The 19,977-nt window shown below is 39.1% G+C and overlaps 1 protein-coding gene across 5 annotated transcripts in view; it reads left to right on the forward strand.

The window, feature by feature from the left end:
- NPAS2 (neuronal PAS domain protein 2) overlaps positions 1–19,977 on the forward strand; it is a 139,125-nt gene that overhangs the window by 96,906 nt on the left and 22,242 nt on the right. For 4 of the 5 annotated variants that reach the window (XM_056556062.1, XM_056556064.1, XM_056556065.1 and 1 more), the window contains 9 exons: positions 2,761–2,879; positions 8,759–8,841; positions 9,724–9,830; positions 11,915–12,062; positions 14,014–14,098; positions 14,639–14,765; positions 16,445–16,551; positions 18,930–19,016; positions 19,778–19,921. In XM_056556062.1, coding sequence (XP_056412037.1) covers positions 2,761–2,879; positions 8,759–8,841; positions 9,724–9,830; positions 11,915–12,062; positions 14,014–14,098; positions 14,639–14,765; positions 16,445–16,551; positions 18,930–19,016; positions 19,778–19,921 — 1,007 coding nt within the window. The remainder of the gene's footprint in view (positions 1–2,760; positions 2,880–8,758; positions 8,842–9,723; positions 9,831–11,914; positions 12,063–14,013; positions 14,099–14,638; positions 14,766–16,444; positions 16,552–18,929; positions 19,017–19,777; positions 19,922–19,977) is intronic. The other variant, XM_056556063.1, reaches the window with a different exon arrangement.

Genomic DNA, 19,977 nt, shown 5'->3' on the forward strand with positions numbered 1-19,977 from the left:
CAGTGTGTGAGCACAGACCAAGACAGACATGACAATTATATCTAGGAAATCTAGTATGAAGGGAAATCACTTGATAAAAATAACCAAAATATCCAAGGGCCAGAAGTGAAGGGAGTAGGTAATGTGGCTTTGTAGGGTTATTTTCAAACCATCTTTGTTTCGGTCAGAAATATTGCCCATAGAGTTTTCTTTTTTTAGTAGAAAACCTTAATAAATATGTTGGTTTCTTTTGCAAATGTGTTGCCATGTCCCTTTATTTGATCTTTGTGGGTTTGTGGGTTTTTCGGGCACCTAATGTTCCATTCCTCCGCACAATGGCACAGCCCTGGCACAGCTATGTCTCAATCAGCGTGCATCATAAAAAAAAGACCATCAAAACCTTTTAGGAAGAGCTTTGAAAATGAGGGCCAATATGTCCAATATTCATTTTCCATATTTATTTTCCACATTTGTCATAGCATTTGCTAAAAAACTGCACATGTATCTTTTTATTGTTTAGAAAATTGTTTTATTGTTGACTCTGCATCTCTGACCAGCCAGTAGAGTGTAATTATAAGTAAGCCTACTAAACTCTCAAGTAAACAATACAAAAACAAGAAGAAATAAAACACAGACAACTTTATTATGGTAAAATAAGGCCAATGTCCTTTATGAATGGTGCCCCATATATATAATAAATAAATAATTAATATACAATAAATAATGCTGAAATATTACCAATGGGAGTTCAAAAACAGCTTCTGTCTCTCCAGCATTAGCTGGACGACTATCCCTCTAACAGAAACCACATCAATCTTTTCGGGGGGGGGGGGGCAGATTCTCTTCAGCTACTTGGCACAGTGAACAATGATGTAGCATTGGCCAACAGCTTTTTATATCCCTTTGATCCCAATCATTGGATTGGCAGGCAAATCAGAGAAAATCTGCCTGGATACCTGTAAGGCTGGGTTCACATATCTACGGCCGCTGGTGTAGGTGAACACAGCCTAGATCTCGAGACAACTAATGCAACAACTGATGACAAGCTGTCATCAGTTGTATGGCATCTGGAATCCATTGTTTCTGAAGGGCAGACAGGGAAATGCAGCAAGCTGAGTTCCCTTGTACGGTTCCCTCCGGCGTGTCCAAACCATCTGGCATCAAAATTGAGACGCTGGATGAGTGTGAACTATCCCATTCCAATGAATGGGATCAGTTCTAGCATCAGTTTTCATCCGGTGTATGCCAGAGGGAACCTATGTGTTGGGATATTTGAAATAAGTGCCCACTTGAGGTGCATTTTGAAAATTTTTAGGCTGCATTCCTATGACAAAATTTCAGATGGATTTTGTGCTTAGTCCTCACTGTGTGAAATCTACTAAAGACCTGTGTCATATTATCTTCTATAGCAATTCATGCCATAGTTTATTTTTGGTAGAAAGGGTCCTGTGAGTAGAAAACTGCTCCAGGATTGGATGAAGCATATTCCGTTAGATCCTTCTATTCCTTCCTACCCGGTCCCCCAGTGTATCAGTATTGTATTGTTTCTAACTACAAGAATGTTTGCACACTGTTCATGAAGTGATAAGTACATTATCAGTAAGTTCATACAATTACAAGTGTCAGTAATGTACAGTATTATGCTTTTAAGGACTTTGTTAGGAATATAAATTTTCTTGTCAAATGTGCTCCACAGAACCCTTATAGTCTTTAATGTAAAGTAATAAGTAGCAGAAGTCTAGACAGCAATCTTTCTTGCAGGTTAGTTACATGGGTCACAAGTTAGACTTTTGCACTTGTCCTTGTGAACATTCCTTTCCTATGGATACATAAACAAAAGCTAGTGAGTTATCCGATCATAATTATCTGTACTATGTTTGCTGTGCTTTATTCCACACACCAGCAATTGTAATGTCACTGGTGTCTTTCCAAATAGGTCATCCTCTGTAGAAATTCCTCAATGTGCCTTCCAGAAACCACAGTGCATTTCCGTCATATCCCACTCAGGCTGCGTTATTCATTGCCCTCATTTCACCTCCAAGGCCTAAAGCATGTTTATAGCATGTAAAATAGAAGGGAGGGTTGCATATTTGTATACTGAGAACTGCTGCCTTTGATGAATCACTTTATGGAACAAAGTCAAAACAAAGCCACAATTTAGGTTCTGTTTTATTTTTCTGCTATTTATGTACCGTACTTTATTTAAGGATTGCATTCTTTTTAAGATAGCTTATTGTTCTAGGGAACTTGTTCTTATTCAAGAGCTACAACTTTTTTTTTTGTTAGCATATATGCAACTTTAATGACTATATTTAACCACAAAACATTGCTTAAAGGTACACCAGTTACATATTATAGACCACTAATCTTCATGGTTACCTTTTAATAATGAAACGGTTTGGTGATACAGGGGGTTAACTGGTTTCTGCATTGTTAATATTCACTTTCTGTTTAAATGTTACTGCTGAAGCCCCCCTTCAGCAGTAACATTTAAACAGAAAGTGAAAAACCCTCTTTAGCATAGAGACTGTTTCTACCTTGCGTATCCTTCCCCCCGAAGGATACGCAAGGTAGATACAGTCTCTATGCTAAAGAGGGTTTTTTATTTTATTTTTTTACTTCACTTGACCATACAATAAACAATTATATTATACAATATAAGTACTACATGCCCCTTTTTTCTATTTCTCAGGGGTCTGATGTCAATGAGGCATAAGAATTTGTGTATTTTGCAGATGCTGGATGCATATCTGTTACTTTTATGTTAATTTGTCATTTCAGTACCTCTTTCTTCATGTAATGGTTTTGAAGGGGCTGTTTCAAGAACGTATAGAGCACAGCTTGGTAAGCAGACGTGCTTCATTGCTACAGTCCGACTTGCAACACCACAATTCCTAAAGGTCAGTGATGGCAACTTCCAAACTAACCCAGTATTATGTTTACTATGTGTGCAAAATGATGTTGAGTTGGTTTGAGATATGGTATAGCAACATCATTAGGTTTATAAAGATTCTTAAGGAGAATTTTAATTGCGTATTAGGAGCATCATGCAAACAGTCCTTTTTATATCCACATTACATATATTTTGCACATTTGGCATTTATTTTATTACTTTATAGCTATTGCTCCACACAGACATTGCCAATCTATTTGTCTTATTGGACTATAAAGACACTATAGAGGTTACCTCTCCAGAATCTCTAATTTTACAAGGAAAACTCTTTTAAAGGGGACTTGTCTCATTCAAAGCACAGTCCAATCTGTATGCATGATGTTATATATATATATATATATATATATATATATATATGCACAACAATGGATTGCCGCTCACCACACCCGCAGCTGCTCCTAAGTTCGTGCTGCGGACACGCCGGTTCCGCCTCCGGCTCACACAATTAGCAGCAAAGAAGATAGTCCGGCACAGAACTGTAGTATGCAGGTAAAAACTCAGAACTTTATTTCAGCATAACGCAGTACACAGAAGCCTGACGCGTTTCGCACCGGAGTGCTTAGTCGTAGGTAACAAGTAACCACAATGAACGTCTTAAAATACACAAAATAGCGGTCACATGACCATACACATCATAAAATCGTTCTCATACAAGACATGGCGCTGGAGCATCGGGTTGGGAAACACCAATTTTTTGGAACAAGTTCACACCTGGGTGCGCCCAAAACATTTGTTGTTACAATAGAATTATTCTAAAGAACAGTGTAAACATTTACATCATAGATTCATAACTTGTATCGAGAAAAGCCAGGTAAAAGCACTCATCTGCAAGAACAGTAACATAAGCATCATATTTTTTGTTTTGTTTTTTATTTTGTGTTTATTTGTATTTAGATATTAGTTTATATATGTGTCATTCTTGGTTATGTTAATAATACATTTAAACATGACTATCTATTTGGGGTCTAAGGGCAGGTGAGAGCTAAATCTAATCTTTTATTTAGACCGAGGGGATGCCTCGTACCAAGGAGGAATATCCAATATGCCTCCCTGTTATAAAGTTTATTCCTAAGATCTCCCCCCCTCGGACCCAAAGTAACCCTTTCTACCCCAGATACCCGTAGACCCGTCACATCTCCTCCATGTGTCTCCCTAAAGTGACGGGATAACATCGATATACCTGTGATATTGCTTTTAGCATCTGAGACATGTTTTCTAAACCTCATTTTTAGAGAATTACTAGAACAACCTACATACTGTATCTTGCAGATGGTGCAGGTGGCTACATAGACAATAGACTTGGTATTACAATTTGTAAAGTCCCGTAATTTATATAGGTTACCTGTGGAACAAGATGTCACCGTGTCAGTGTTCACCATATGGTCACACGTGAGACATCTTGTATGTCCACATTTCCTATTTCCCACAGTTTTTAGCCAATTGTGTTTGCTACTAGACGATTTGTTGCTCTGGAACAGGCTGGGCGATATTTTTGAGCCTATTGAGGGGCCCTTTTTAGATACTATTTCTATACCTTCCGACACTATTTCTTTTAGTATCGGATCAGATTCCAATACTGGTATGTATTTTTTGATGATACCCTTAATTTGTCCAAAATTTACACTATATGGTGTTACGAAATATGGTTTGGTGACACTTTTATTTTTGTTTTTTCCTACCATCCCCTCCGTGTTATATCCTCCTCTCCTTGGTTGCTTTCTCCTAGAGTAGGTGACTAACTCCTTTCTGGTAATACCACTGACTTTCTCCTGAGCTAAGTCAATGGTGTGCTCACTGTACCCTCTATTTTTAAACCTTATGTGTAGTTCTGATGCTGCCACTCTAAATTTGCTGTCAATGGAACAATTCCGTTTTACTCTACATAATTCCCCAAAGGGAATGTTATCCAGGACATGTTTAGGGTTGCAGGATGAGGCCAACAGTATCGAGTTAGTAGCTGTCTCATTTCTGTACGGGAGTATTTCTATATGGTCTCCTTCACCCACCACTGTGATGTCCAGGAAATTAATCTCCTTTTTGTCAAAATGGTAGGTGAATCTAAGGTTAAGTTAATTTCTGCCTACATAATGTACAAATTGTTTGAACTGTTCCTCTGACCTTCCCCAAATTATAAGGAGATCATCTATGAATCGTCCGATCCAATGTATGTGGCTACTAAAAGGGTTGTCAATGTTGAAAATGAACATCTGTTCCCACTGGAACATAAAAATGTTCGCAAAGGAGGGGGAGTATTTCGCCCCCATTGAAGCTCCCCTGGTCTGAAGGTAGAAATCACCATCGAACACGAAATAATTATGCCTAAGCAAAAATTTCGTGGCGATGGTGATAAATTCCCTCAGACCAGGGGAGTATGTACTAAATCTTTCCATATGTATAGATAACGCCTCCAATCCCTTGTTCCAAGGGATGGATGGATATAGGCCAATAACATCGCACGTTGCCCATGACAACCCCTGGTTCCATTGTATTCTATCCAAGATATTAATGACATGCTTCGTATTCTGGATAAAGGTAGGGGTAATTTTTGTTAAGGGTTGGAGATAGTGGTCCACCCACTCCCCAAGGCGCTCCACAAGGGACCCAATGCCTGCGACAATGGGTCTCAGGGGAGGTGGAAAAACCCCTTTATGCACCTTGGGGAGTGAGTGAAACACCGGTGTAATGGGATTGGCTACAAAGAGGTATTCTTCCAATTTTTCATCTATAGCTCCCAAAGCAACACCCTCCTTAAGCGTTTTTTTAAGTTCTGTTTGAAAAGATTTAGTGGGGTCACCTCTAAGTTTCAGGTAAGTATCCGTGTCGGATAGGACTTCTGTATTAAGTTTCTTATAAAGACCTGCGTCCAAGACAATAACGTTACCGCCTTTATCGGCATTACGTATAACAATGGACTTGTTATCCATAATTTCTTTCAATGCTTTACGTTCACATTTATTAAGGTTGTCATAGGTTTTAACAGAAGAGGTCCTATCCCTTAATTTCACTAGATCCCGCTCTACCAACTCCTGGAATCTATCCAGGGCTTCGACACGGGAAGCCACAGGATAGAAACCAGGGTTGGCAGAGTTATGATTTCTCAAGAGTATCATCATCAATCCCACTTTCCAGACACATGCTAGATAAATGCAATAAAAGGTTTTGATCTTGGAAACTACTACAAACAGTATTCGCTCTATAGTCAGAGCTGTCTGCTATTGCATATACATCCTCACTGGTATTCCCAGACGTTCCCTCCCCCACATCAAGATCACAGTCCATATTAAAGAAATGTCTCTTTAAGGTAAGTCCCCGAGCAAGCTTATTGACATCTAATATTGTATCAAAGAGGTTGAACTTACAAGTGGGTACAAAATTCAAACCTTTACTTAGGAGGTCTATCTGGGCGGAGGATAGGATGCATGCAGACAAGTTCATGACAGGGCTCAGCGAGGTGTCAGGAGCGAACGCAGTGGGTATCTTCTTGCGTCCATGTCTCCGGCCGCTTCTCCTGGTTTTTTTATTATTTCTGCTATGATTTTCTTCTCCTTCCCTCCAGTGCGGTTTCAAATTTAGAGTGGCAGCATCAGAACTACACATAAGGTTTAAAAATAGAGGGTACAGTGAGCACACCATTGACTTAGCTCAGGAGAAAGTCAGTGGTATTACCAGAAAGGAGTTAGTCACCTACTCTAGGAGAAAGCAACCAAGGAGAGGAGGATATAACACGGAGGGGATGGTAGGAAAAAACAAAAATAAAAGTGTCACCAAACCATATTTCGTAACACCATATAGTGTAAATTTTGGACAAATTAAGGGTATCATCAAAAAATACATACCAGTATTGGAATCTGATCCGATACTAAAAGAAATAGTGTCGGAAGGTATAGAAATAGTATCTAAAAAGGGCCCCTCAATAGGCTCAAAAATATCGCCCAGCCTGTTCCAGAGCAACAAATCGTCTAGTAGCAAACACAATTGGCTAAAAACTGTGGGAAATAGGAAATGTGGACACACAAGATGTCTCACGTGTGACCATATGGTGAACACTGACACGGTGACATCTTGTTCCACAGGTAACCTATATAAATTACGGGACTTCACAAATTGTAACACCAAGTCTATTGTCTATGTAGCCACCTGCACCATCTGCAAGATACAGTATGTAGGTTGTTCTAGTAATTCTCTAAAAATGAGGTTTAGAAAACATGTCTCAGATGCTAAAAGCAATATCACAGGTATATCGATGTTATCCCGTCACTTTAGGGAGACACATGGAGGAGATGTGACGGGTCTACGGGTATCTGGGGTAGAAAGGGTTACTTTGGGTCCGAGGGGGGGAGATCTTAGGAATAAACTTTATAACAGGGAGGCATATTGGTTATTCCTCCTTGGTACGAGGCATCCCCTCGGTCTAAATAAAAGATTAGATTTAGCTCTCACCTGCCCTTAGACCCCAAATAGATAGTCATGTTTAAATGTATTATTAACATAACCAAGAATGACACATATATAAACTAATATCTAAATACAAATAAACACAAAATAAAAAACAAAACAAAAAATATGATGCTTATGTTACTGTTCTTGCAGATGAGTGCTTTTACCTGGCTTTTCTCGATACAAGTTATGAATCTATGATGTAAATGTTTACACTGTTCTTTAGAATAATTCTATTGTAACAACAAATGTTTTGGGCGCACCCAGGTGTGAACTTGTTCCAAAAAATTGGTGTTTCCCAACCCGATGCTCCAGCGCCATGTCTTGTATGAGAACGATTTTATTATGATGTGTGTGGTCATGTGACCGCTATTTTGTGTATTTTAAGACGTTCATTGTGGTTACTTGTTACCTACGACTAAGCACTCCGGTGCGAAACGCGTCAGGCTTCTGTGTACTGCGTTATGCTGAAATAAAGTTCTGAGTTTTTACCTGCATACTACAGTTCTGTGCCGGACTATCTTCTTTGCTGCTATATATATATATATATATATATATATATATATATATATATATATATATCCAACAAAAAAATGGCGCAGCACTCCAACGAAATTTCCAAAAAAAACTGTGAGTTTATTCACCACATGTTACCAACAGCAACGTTTCAGCTCAACACTAGAGCCTTTTTCAAGCATGCTTGAAAAAGGCTCTAGTGTTGAGCTGAAACGTTGCTGTTGGTAACATGTGGTGAATAAACTCACAGGTTTTTTTGGAAATTTTGTTGGAGTGCTGCGCCATTTTTTTGTTGGATATCTTAAGGGGTCCCGATCAGACCTAGGACGCTTGGCACCTACATGCATTGTTTTGGAAGTGCTACAACCACTCTGGTATTTATATATATATATATATATATATATATATATATATATATATTTATTTATATGAAGAGCGAGAGAGAGAGAAAATGTTCCAGGATAACTAGAAGGATCCCCCACTGAGAAGGACGACCCTCTTGACTACTTAGCCCAGTATGAGTACAGGTTTACATGCATAAACGACAAGTTATCCTGGCAGTTTTCCAACAAAAATATGTATCGTAAAACCTATTTAAGAAAACCAATCAAACTTGCCCAAAAATGATCTTCTATAGGGTGGTCTTTTCAAAGAATGCATAAAGAATGTGGACGTTAAAATCTGTTACGAAAAAAAAAAAACAGTTTGGGTGAGGGGTTGGTCTTCTAAAAGAAGTAGCCTTTTTGAGAATCTTTTTACTGTATAAATCTGCATGTAATCTCCTGCTTGAGGACATGATGTTGGCAGATTGGCCTTCATTCTCAATGTGACAATTCTGTTTCTTTAATTAAATGGTGTTTCTGTATTTTTTAGGAAATGTGTACTGCTGAGGAATTATTTGAAGAATTTACATCAAGGCATAGTCTAGAATGGAAATTTCTGTCTCTTGATCACAGGTTAGTATAACTGCAGTAGTCAGTGGACCAAAGTATTCATACTCTTGTACTTGCAAAAGATTTTTTTTGCTACATTTATATTCTATATAGTAAAGAATACAGTCTTAGTGTCAGTTACCTTATGGTATAATACACCTAAAGTAGGACCAAAAGATGGTCTTTTATAATAAATTTTTTAAAACAATTGTGATTATCTTATTATAAAACATTAAAGGAGTACTCCGGCGCGCACTTTTTTCCTTTTATCCTGTCCGGGCTGCAAAATAAAAGAAAACACACTTTCTCTTACCTGCCCACGAGCCCCCGGGGCTCCGGTACACTCCGGAACAGGTGATCGGTCCCCGGGCTGTATTCTTCTTACTTCCTGTTAGCCCGGCACGTCACACAGAGATTCAGCCTATCACCGGCCGCAGTGATGTCCCACCTCGGCCAGTGATAGGCTGAAGTTCCGTGTGACGTGTCGGGCTAACAGGAAGTAAGAAGAATACAGCCCGGGGACCGAACACCTGTACCGGAGTGTACCGGAGCTCCGGGGGCTCGTTGGCAGGTAAGAGAAAGTGTGTTTTCTTTTATTTTTCAGCCCGGACGGGATAAAAGGAAAAAAGTGCGCGCCGGAGTACTCCTTTAAATACACAAGAGTGGGGGAAAGAGGGAGAATGTGTGACCTGCCACCATGTTTTGATCTATGGTAAGCCATTTATGCTGCAGAACAGAATTATCTGTGGATTATACCATTATGCAGTGCAAGGACCAATGTGAAATACACATGAAAATAGATTTGTGGGTACTATTTTATATAGAATTCTGTTATGATCGTTTTTTATTTAAATGTTACATAAAATTAATCCTTTGGTTAATCATTTTGTTTTTTGTTCTATGCAGGGCTCCACCAATCATAGGATACTTACCTTTTGAAGTTCTTGGTACTTCAGGATATGATTACTATCATGTAGATGACCTAGAGATATTAGCCAAATGTCACGAACATTGTAAGTTCTCTTAATTATAGAAAGTAATAGCATATATTTATATATGTTTATATAAATATTTCCGCAGGGCCTCAGAAACAGATGTCAACATAGCTTAACATTGTTAAAGGGTATTCCAGGCAAAAAACTTTTTTTATATATCAACTGGCTCCGGAAAGTTAAACAGATTTGTAAATTACTTCTATAAAAAAAATCTTAATCCTTTCAATAGTTATTAGCTTCTGAAGTTTTCTGTCTAACTGCTCAATGATGATGTCACGTCCCGGGACGTGAGTAATCAGAAAGCAGTTAGACAGAAAACAGGAACTCAACTTCAGAAGCTAATAACCATTGGAAGGATTAAAGGGGTACTCCAGTGAAAACCTTTTTTCTTTTAAATGAACTGGTGGCAGAAAGTTAAACATATTTGTAAATTACTTCTATTAAAAAATCTTAATCCTTCCTGTACTTATTAGCTGCTGAATACTACAGAGGAAATTCTTTTCTTTTTGGAATGCTCTCTGATGACATCACGAACACAGTTCTCTCTGCTGACGTTATAATAATAATAATAATAACGCTTTATTTATTGTTGTCCTTAGTGGGATTTGAACCCAAGTCCCCAGCACTGCAAGGCAGCAGTGCTAACCACTGAGCCACCATGCTGCCCTTAGCATATATCTGCTATGCATGGTTGCTAAAATGGACAGAGATGTCAGCAGAGAGCACTGTGCTCGTGATGTCATCAGTGTTCCCAAAAGAAAGGAATTTCCTCTGTAGCATTCAGCAGCTAATAAGTACTGGAAGGATTAAGATTTTTTAATAGAAGTAATTTACAAATCTGTTTAACTTTCCGCAGCCAGTTGATATATAAAAAAAAGTTTTGCCCTGGAATACCCCTTTAATTGTGTACAATGAAACTCCCTAGAAGACCATCTAGACCCCCTACCATCTAGACTGCTTTTTTCTGTGACTGATTTTCTTTCAATCATAGTCTTTGGAAGGTACCCCATTAGAAGCAGGCCAAACCTTATCTGACCAAAGACTAGTTTTTGAGCAAATGTGTGGGAATCCCTTCGATAAGATCATACATATCAGTTATATGTGCCCTGAATTATCTGAATGCAGATTAGCACTACTCTGCATCCCCAAAATGGAGCAAGAGGGAAAGAAAGAGATACTAGATAATTAGATAGCTGATATGTCTTGTTGCACTGAGGATAGGAGTCATGCTGGGGCATGCTGGTAACCAAGAATGAGATGGGGAGCCATACAAGGGACCAGGAATGAGATAGAGTGCCATGATGGGGACCTGGAATGACATGGGAAGCTATGCTGGGGACCAAGACTGAGATTGGTGTGTGATGTTGTACCATGATGGGAACCTGGAATGAGACAGGGAACCTTACTATGGACAAGTAATAAGATAAGGAGCCCTACTGGGGACCTGGAATAAGATTGTAAGCCATACCTTAGACCATGAGTAAGATGGTAACCCATGCATGGGACCAGGAATGAGAGGAAGAGCCACACTAGGGACAAAGGAATGAGGGAAGCAGCAATGCTGAGGACATTGAATAAGATGGAAAGCCATACATGGAACTATGAATAACATGTGAAGTCATGCTGTGGACTAGGAATGAAAAGGGAAGACATAATGAGGGCTAGAACGGAGATAAGGGAGACACAGAAACCAGGAATGAGATAGATAGCCATGCTGGGGGCTATACATCACACGTCAAAAGATGCTGGGGACAAGGAATGTATGGTCAAACAATGATGGGGACCAATAATTCAACACATCTATAAAAAATATGATTTTGTGACTCTTTCATTATTATTTCTGTTGATTTGTATGTTTTAAATACTTGTCAACTTCTGTAGATACTTTAACCAGCACTTTGTATATGTTTTACTTTGAGAAGACCATTCCCATGAAAGATCATTTTCTGTGTAAATTTAGGTGGTTGATTCAAAGAGGTTTCGCTGTATTGTACTTTACACTATGTAGTGTTAATGCATTGTTAAAATAAGTCTTTGTAAGAGTAGTGTGAATTGGAGAAGGATTCCTTTGTAAATGAAACCTATTTAATTTTTTTCAACAGTGATGCAATTTGGGAAAGGAAAGTCTTGCTGCTATCGGTTTCTTACCAAAGGTCAACAGTGGATTTGGCTTCAGACTCATTATTATATAACTTACCATCAGTGGAATTCCAAGCCTGAGTTTATTGTATGCACACACTTTGTTGTGAGGTACAGAATGTCATACTTAAGTGGGCATATGTGGATTTCTCTCTGCCTTTAACACCACTTCATTTAAAAAGGTACTCCACTGGAAAACGTTTTTTTTTTAAATTAAGTTAAACGGATTTATAAATTACTTCTATTAAAAAAAATCTTAATCCTTCCGGTTCTTATCAGATGCTGCCTGATCCACAGGAAGTTCTTTTCTTTTTGAATTGCCTTTCTGTCTGACCACAGTTCTCTCTGCTGACACCTCTGTCCATGTCAGGAACTGTCCAGGGCAGGATAGGTTTGCTATGGGGATTCGCTCCTACTCTGGACAGTTCCTAAAATGGACTGAAGTGTCAGCAGAGAGCACTGTGGTCAGGCAGAAAGGACATTGAAAAAGAAAAGAACTTCCTGTGGATCATACAGCAGCTAAAAAGTACTGGAAGGATTAAAGGGGTATTCCGGGCAAAAACTTTTTCTCCCCTATTCTATGCCTGGAGCTGCGTCTCCAGTTTCGGAAACCTCTGGGTTTCTGACACTGGGGACGTGATGTCACACCACGCCCCCTCCATTCATATCTATGGGATGGGGCGTGATGGCCGCCACGCCCCCTCCCATAGACATGAATGGAGGGGGCGTGGCATGACATAATATCCCCAGTCCTGGAAACCCGGAGGTTTCCGAAACTGGAGACGCAGCTCCCGCATAGAATAGATCCTTTGGATAGGGGATAAAATGTTTTTTGCTGGAATACCCCTTTAAGATTTTTTAATAGAAATAATTTACAAATCTGTTTAACTTTCTGGCACCAGTTGATAAAAAAATAAAAAAATAAAAATGTTTCAAGTGGAGTACCCCTTTAAGTCCAATGTTATGTGCAGATTAATTTCTTGACTGGAAGATAAATGCTGAAATTCTGTAAGCCTGCAGCTTCCACTAGAGGGAGTTAAGAAGTTTACTGCACTATTTTATTTTGTGAGTTTAATGTATAAATGGTAAGGAATGTACTATTTAGCTCCCTCTAGTGGAGGTTGTAGACTTCCAAAATTTATTAGGCCACATATAATAGTTTATGAAAAAAATAAAATAGGTCAGGCTTAGAGGGAGAGGTACTGGCTTCCCTCAGCACAAGATATTTAGAACTCTATTAGATGACCCAATGCTTTATTGTTAACAGGTGTTGATCATGTAGGTAGACACTCATTTACAGAGCCTTTACATGGCTCAAGCACCAGGTAGGGAGGTCTGCAGAAACTATTGCAGGATCGTTCATGTGGCCCCTCCTGCCGCACATCAGCTATTAGGTTAAGTGTTGCACATAGTCAATACTTGAAATTAAGTAAGGATGATACCTTTATTGGCTAGATGAGAAGATATAGATTGCAAGCTTTCAAGACCTCTTATACTTTATCCTATGAAGGGACCTGAGAGGTTTTGAAAGTTTGCAATGTATGTCCTCAGTTAGCCAATAGAGGTATCATCCTTAGGCTGGGTTCACACTACGATTTGAACTACGGTTCCCGTATACGGCTGGGAGGAGGGGTGGTCGACCACGTTTTTGCCTGCGGTCGGGAAAACGGCATACGGACGAAAAAGCAGCCAACCGAAGGCTGCGGTTCACTGTGGTCAGCTCATAGACATACATTAACTACAGTTCCCGAATACGGCTGAGTGCGGGCGCCGCGATTAACCCCCCGCCCACCCCTCCTCCCAGCCGTATACGGGAACCGTAGTTCAAATCGTAGTGTGAACCCAGCCTTATTCTACGTATCTCCTGCATTTTACAGATAACACAGTGCCAACTCTATTATTTTTATTATTAAAAGATATGTGTGTGTCTTGATGCCAGTAGATACCATGTGGGATGCAGGTAGTGTCACTATTAGATATTTACTGGTTTGTAAGAAGACTATTGCTTGAGTGCTTTTTAGAGTGTGTTTTTTTAAACTAACATTATGTTTTGTACAAACAGTTATGCAGATGTTCGAGTGGAAAGGAGACAAAAGATAAATAAGGATAATACCTCATCAGAAGCCATTGTCACATCCGCACTAAAGGTGCTGATTCTATTTGATTAAAATGACAGAAGACTTTCACTGATTTATGACAAATTTTTATTGGTTAAATCTGTATACAGAAACTATGAAATATCAACTTTATCATGAAATTCTTTTAAAAAGCAACTCCTTTATAGTGATCCAACAAGGGATGCAAATGCTTACTATAGAATTGGTAAAAGTTAAGGTTTTTGTGCTGAAATAAGATTTGGCATCTTATGGAAAAATAATATTGGTGATAATATTGATACAGTAGAGATCAGCTTTATATACTGGATGTGTTTGTACTGTGTCATTTCTTTTCTCTCTGTATTGTTTGTCTTTTTATAATGTGACTGCTTAGATGGATCCATTGCAGCGTAATGCTAGGTCTATGTGATATTTCTGAATCATTTCCAGAACTATAAACCATTAAGAAAAATGTATTTAACACATAAATAAGCAAAATAAGTAAAAAGTATGGGTGGGACATGTATTCAGTGTGGAAGGATAGTGACACTATATGCTGATTTTCTACTTTTTTTTTCATTCAAATTGTAGGACCGAGACCTAAGTGTGGACAGTGAAAAGCAGTTTGACATGCTTGAAGTTAGTGCCTCACAACTCAGTCGCAGTTGTTCCCCTTCAGTTTCCACAGGAAGCTCACATAAAACTTCTGAACCGGCATGTGAGTAAAGACATGTTATCTAGTATAGATAGAAGAAAAAAGTTGATATAACTGAAGGATTTTAACTGATAGAGCATCAACTACAGTATAGCAGGCATATATAGCATTGTGCTATACAATATGCTGAGGGCAAGAATATTAAAGGACAAGATATAAAATAGTCATGTTGTATATGGGATAGCAAAATTGTGTCTTCCACAGTAAGAAATAATTGTATTGCCACAAGAAATACTATAGACTCAACTATTCATTTATTCTACAAACCATAACACTTTCATAGTAAATTAGATTCATGTAATGTTATATTATAAGTGATGGTGTTGCCGTTGTGTTTTTGCAATGTAGTCATTGACAATAAAGCTCCTGCTAAGGCTGAGGGCAAATAAGGGCCGAATGGGACAATCATTTCCCCATGTAATAGACCTAACAATCCAACCATCCAAAACGAGAATTGTTTATTCATTGGCTGATCATCGGGATTATGCATACCTAAAAATCCTCACATTTTGTTCCTCCTGGGACAGATCCGGGGGTGGAGAATATAAAAACCGTACTCCATTGGACAAGCTAATTTTCTGACTGTATCCAGTTTTTAACCCAGACCAAAAACTGTAGCAGACTGCGTTTTCAGTCCGGCCAAAAGCTGGATACAGATGGAAAATGACCTGACTAGTCACTAGCTGACACAGTTCAGAAAACACATACCTTGTCAAAAATAGGGAACTGATACTTTATTCATCCAACACCCCCATCATCATATTGGACTATAGGAAGGGGTAATATTATTTTTACCTATTATATATTAATTTTTAGTGTTACGTAAAATGTACTTTATAAATCTTTATTAGGTCTGGTACTACACTGATACATATAGCATGATGTTGCCATATGCCAACATTGCATCCTATCAAGCCAAAGCAATGTGCCGCAACCTTCAAACATATGAGATGCAATGTGGTTGGGCTCTGATTGTTTCCCTGCCATGATATTATAGATGGAAGGGAGAGGAGCAGGCCAATGCTCCATTACTGTGACATGACAACAGTGTATACTGCATATGCTACGCTATTGCACCTGCCAGCATTACTAAAAGAGACATGTTAACACATAATGCTAGCTTTAATGCTATTGGTTTTCCATTGTCAAGGTCCATGCCCATCTGCTGCTCCTGAAGGGGTCTTTAAAACATAGGCCAAACCCATGGTGCACTGTGACTGTCCCTATGCAGGCCACAAAGAAATACACAACCCAAAGGTCACACATATATGTCTGCTATAGAAACCATCCCCAGTATATGCTAAAGCCAATAGCTTTATCCCACCTTATCAGACACCTTTAACATGAAGTGAAAGTAGATCTAACACACCAGTCAGACTTATCTTAGGCTGCATTCACGCTTCATTTTTACAGTTTTGTGACCGGACCTAAAACCGTAGTATACTACGGTTTTAGGTCCGGTCAGGAAACTGCATATGGGTCAAAAATGAGCCGACCGGAGTCACCGTTTGACTCTGGTCGGCTCATTAAAGTAAATGGAGTTCAGCGCTGGTCCGGCTGGGGTATGGGAGAGCCTGGTTTGCCCCACCCCCAGCCGGATCCTGCACCCGTAATGTAAAAACGAAGTGTGAATGCAGCCTTAAACTTAGAATTATCTTTAAAATGAACTATTACTATTTTAGCAGCAACACCTTCAAAGCAGACGACAGACGTTAAGTCATTTGAAAGAGTTCCTAGCGTGCATCAAGACTTGCCACTTCAAAGAATGAATCAGCCCACCACAGTCCAGGTATGAATCTTTAATTCGGATGAAATGAAAAGATGGCTCTGAGTTATATAACAAGGAAGCAACAACATATAGCATTTATTTGGTATTTTTGTCTGTATCTCTAAGGTTCAATAGAAAGTATTGCAGTAAGTTGTCTTAATGTTCAGTCAGTGTTTTCTTGATGCAGTACTTTAGTTATTTATTTCCAGTTTGATTATCATTTATCTCTTTATATAGGTTTATCGTATGTTAATGTACATAAATGATTCATGTTTTTCATTTTATTAATGTAACCCCTAATAAATAAGCTGCTAAAATAGCTCTGTATTTTGCAGAAACAGAGTCATAATAAGTTCTTAAAATACTAGTAGTAAATAAAGATCTCCTGAGTTAGATTTTTTAAGCTTTTCAGTTTTTTGCCCTCTGATTTGCGAGTGCTGGAACCTTCTTTCTTGCTTTTATCAAGCAGCATAGACATAAGGATGAATACTCAAACAAATATAGTTTGGTAGCTGCAAAATTCATCTGTTTATGAAGCCACTAAAAAATGTTGTATATGCAATGGAAGGGAATGAAATTTGCCAGAATAGCATACATTAGATACAATCATTCAACAAAGATTTACAAATACACTTTAGGGTTGGGTCACCCATGCATTTTTTTGCTGCACATTTACTACTGTGTATATTACTACTCATCAAAAGGGTACTTCGCTGCTCAGCGTTTGGAACAAACTGTTCCGAACGCTGGAGCCACTGCCAGGAGCTCGTGACATCATAGCCCTGCCCCCTCAATGCAAGTCTATGGGAGGGGGCGTGACGGCTGTCATACCCCCTCCCATAGACTTGAGGGGGTGGGGCGTGACCTCATGAGGGGGTGGGGCTATGATGTAACGAGCTCCCGGCTCCAGCGGTCGGAACAGTTTGTTCCAAATACGGAACAGTGGAGTATCCCTTTAACCCCTTAACAACACAGGACGTATATTTACGTCCTGCGCTGGCTCCCGCGATATGAAGCATCACATCGCGTCGGTCCCGGCGCTCATCAACGGCCGGGACCCGCGGCTAATACCACACATCGCCGATCGCGGCAATGTGCGGTATTAACCCTTTAGAAGCGGCGGTCAAAGCTGACCGCCGCTTCTAAAGTGAAAGTGAAACTATCCCGGCTAGTCAGTCGGGCTGTTCGGGACCACTGCTGTGAAATCGCGGCATCCCGAACAGCTTACAGGACCCCGGGAGGGCCCTTACCTGCCTCCTCGGTGTCCGATTGACGAATGACTGCTCCGTGCCTGAGATCCAGGCAGGAGCAGTCAAGCGCCGATAACACTGATCACAGGCGTGTTAATACATGCCAGTGATCAGCATAGGAGATCAGTGTGTGCAGTGTTATAGGTCCCTATGGGACCTATAACACTGCAAAAAAAAAAGTTTAAAAAAGTGTTAATAAAGGTCATTTAACCCCTTCCCTAATAAAAGTTTGAATCACCCCCCTTTTCCCATAAAAAAAATAAAACAGTGTAAATAAAAAAAAAAAAAAACATATGTGGTATCGCCGCATGTGTAAATGTCCGAACTATAAAAATATATAATTAATTAATCCACACGTTCAATGGCATACGCGCAAAAAAAAAATTCCATACTCCAAAAAAGCGTATTTTTGGTCACTTTTTACACCATTCAAAAATGAATAAAAAGTGATCAAAAAGTCTTATCAAAACAAAAATCATACCAATAAAAACTTCAGATCACGGCACAAAAAATGAGTCCTCATACCGCCCAGTACGTGCAAAAATAAAAAGGTTATAGGGGTCAGAAGATGACATTTTTAAACGTATAAATTTTCCTGCATTTAGTTATGATTTTTTCCAGAAGTACGACAAAATCAAACCTATATAAGTAGGGTATCATTTTAACCGTATGGACCTACAGAATAATGATAAGGTGTAATTTTTTCCGAAATATGCACTGTGTAGAAACGGAAGCCCCCAAAAGTTACAAAATGGCATTTTTTCTTCGATTTTGTCACACAATGATTTTTTTTCCCGTTTCGCCGTGAATTTTTGGGTAAAATGACTAATGTCACTGCAAAGTAGAATTGGTGGCGCAAAAAAAAAGCCATAATATGGATTTTTAGGTGGAAAATTGAAAGGATTATGATTTTTAAAAGGTAAAGAGGAAAAAATGAAAGTGCAAAAACTGAAAAACCCTGAGTCCTTAAGGGGTTAAAGGAAGTGGGTAGAAAAATCAGCTGCAGAAAATACGGAGCAAAATATGGCACGTATGACCTTACCCTTAAAGTAAATTTATCTTATAGCTTTTATGTTTTTAGAGATTAAAAAATAAACACCGTATTCTGTTTATGAAGATAGTGCTTACAATGTTTGTAAACTATTATAGGCTGCAGTATCAGCTCAGCAATGTGATGTCCAGCAACAGTTGGTACAGCAAACCACACAGCAGAGAGAGCAGGTTCCTGTTTCCCAGGTAGGTGAATAGCACTGAGAGAAAAACTGGAAACATTCTGTGTGAATATTTTCCAAAAATACAATGTAAAATGTACCTTATGTCAAGCACTGAATCTTCTGTGGAGTCACCAGTAAAACAACTGTGTGAAAAAACACCAATGGTAAGATCAGGCGTGAGAGGTCCTTAAAGTAGGGGGTCGAATGTCTTGTAGCTTGTGCTATGTATGTTCAGGCGAGAGGATAAGAGGATTTACACTGTCCCATAAAGGCAAGTCAAGGCTTTCCTCTCATTTCAGTGGCGGTTCATTGCTTAGTGTAACCACATCTATCATATACTGCTGTTTCTTCTTTTCTGCCCACATAGCACCTTGTAAAGGCAATGCAACTCCTTCTCCCTTCACATAACATTTGTAGTAGTGTACTGTCATCCCCCAGCACAATGCCAGCCTGCTCAGTCCAGTGCACTACTTTGCCATCATTAAGTCATGACATAGCAGAAAAGAGGATGTGCTGTCCTTTGATTGATCAGGCAACTAATGGAAAGGAGTAACTGTGTGTGTGTTCTGCTGGGAAAAAACATAGCTTTGAGCAAAGGGCCAGGGCTCAGGCTGCTTAATCATTGACTGTGATGTAGAAAATTCCTACAACTCTGTTCTGTAATACACATGTCTATGTATGTCCACGTATTGTTGCAACACAACATCTCTATGTGAGAACAGACTATATATTTACTCTCATAGTAGCCTACATTTATTCATGGGGTTTGCTTTATCTTATTAGTTTTCTGCACACGGCATGTTCCAAACTATCAAAAACCAACTTGAACAGAGAAGCCTGAATATCCAGGCCAACATACGATGGCAGCAGGAAGAGCTACAAAAGATCCAGGAGCAGCTCAGTATGGTTCAGGACCCTAATTTACAGGTATGTCTCATCACTACGCAACTTTTCTCACTGAAATAATATAATAACTAATAAAT

This window comes from Hyla sarda, chromosome 2 (genome assembly GCF_029499605.1).
Source record: "Hyla sarda isolate aHylSar1 chromosome 2, aHylSar1.hap1, whole genome shotgun sequence".
NCBI lineage: Eukaryota > Metazoa > Chordata > Amphibia > Anura > Hylidae > Hyla > Hyla sarda.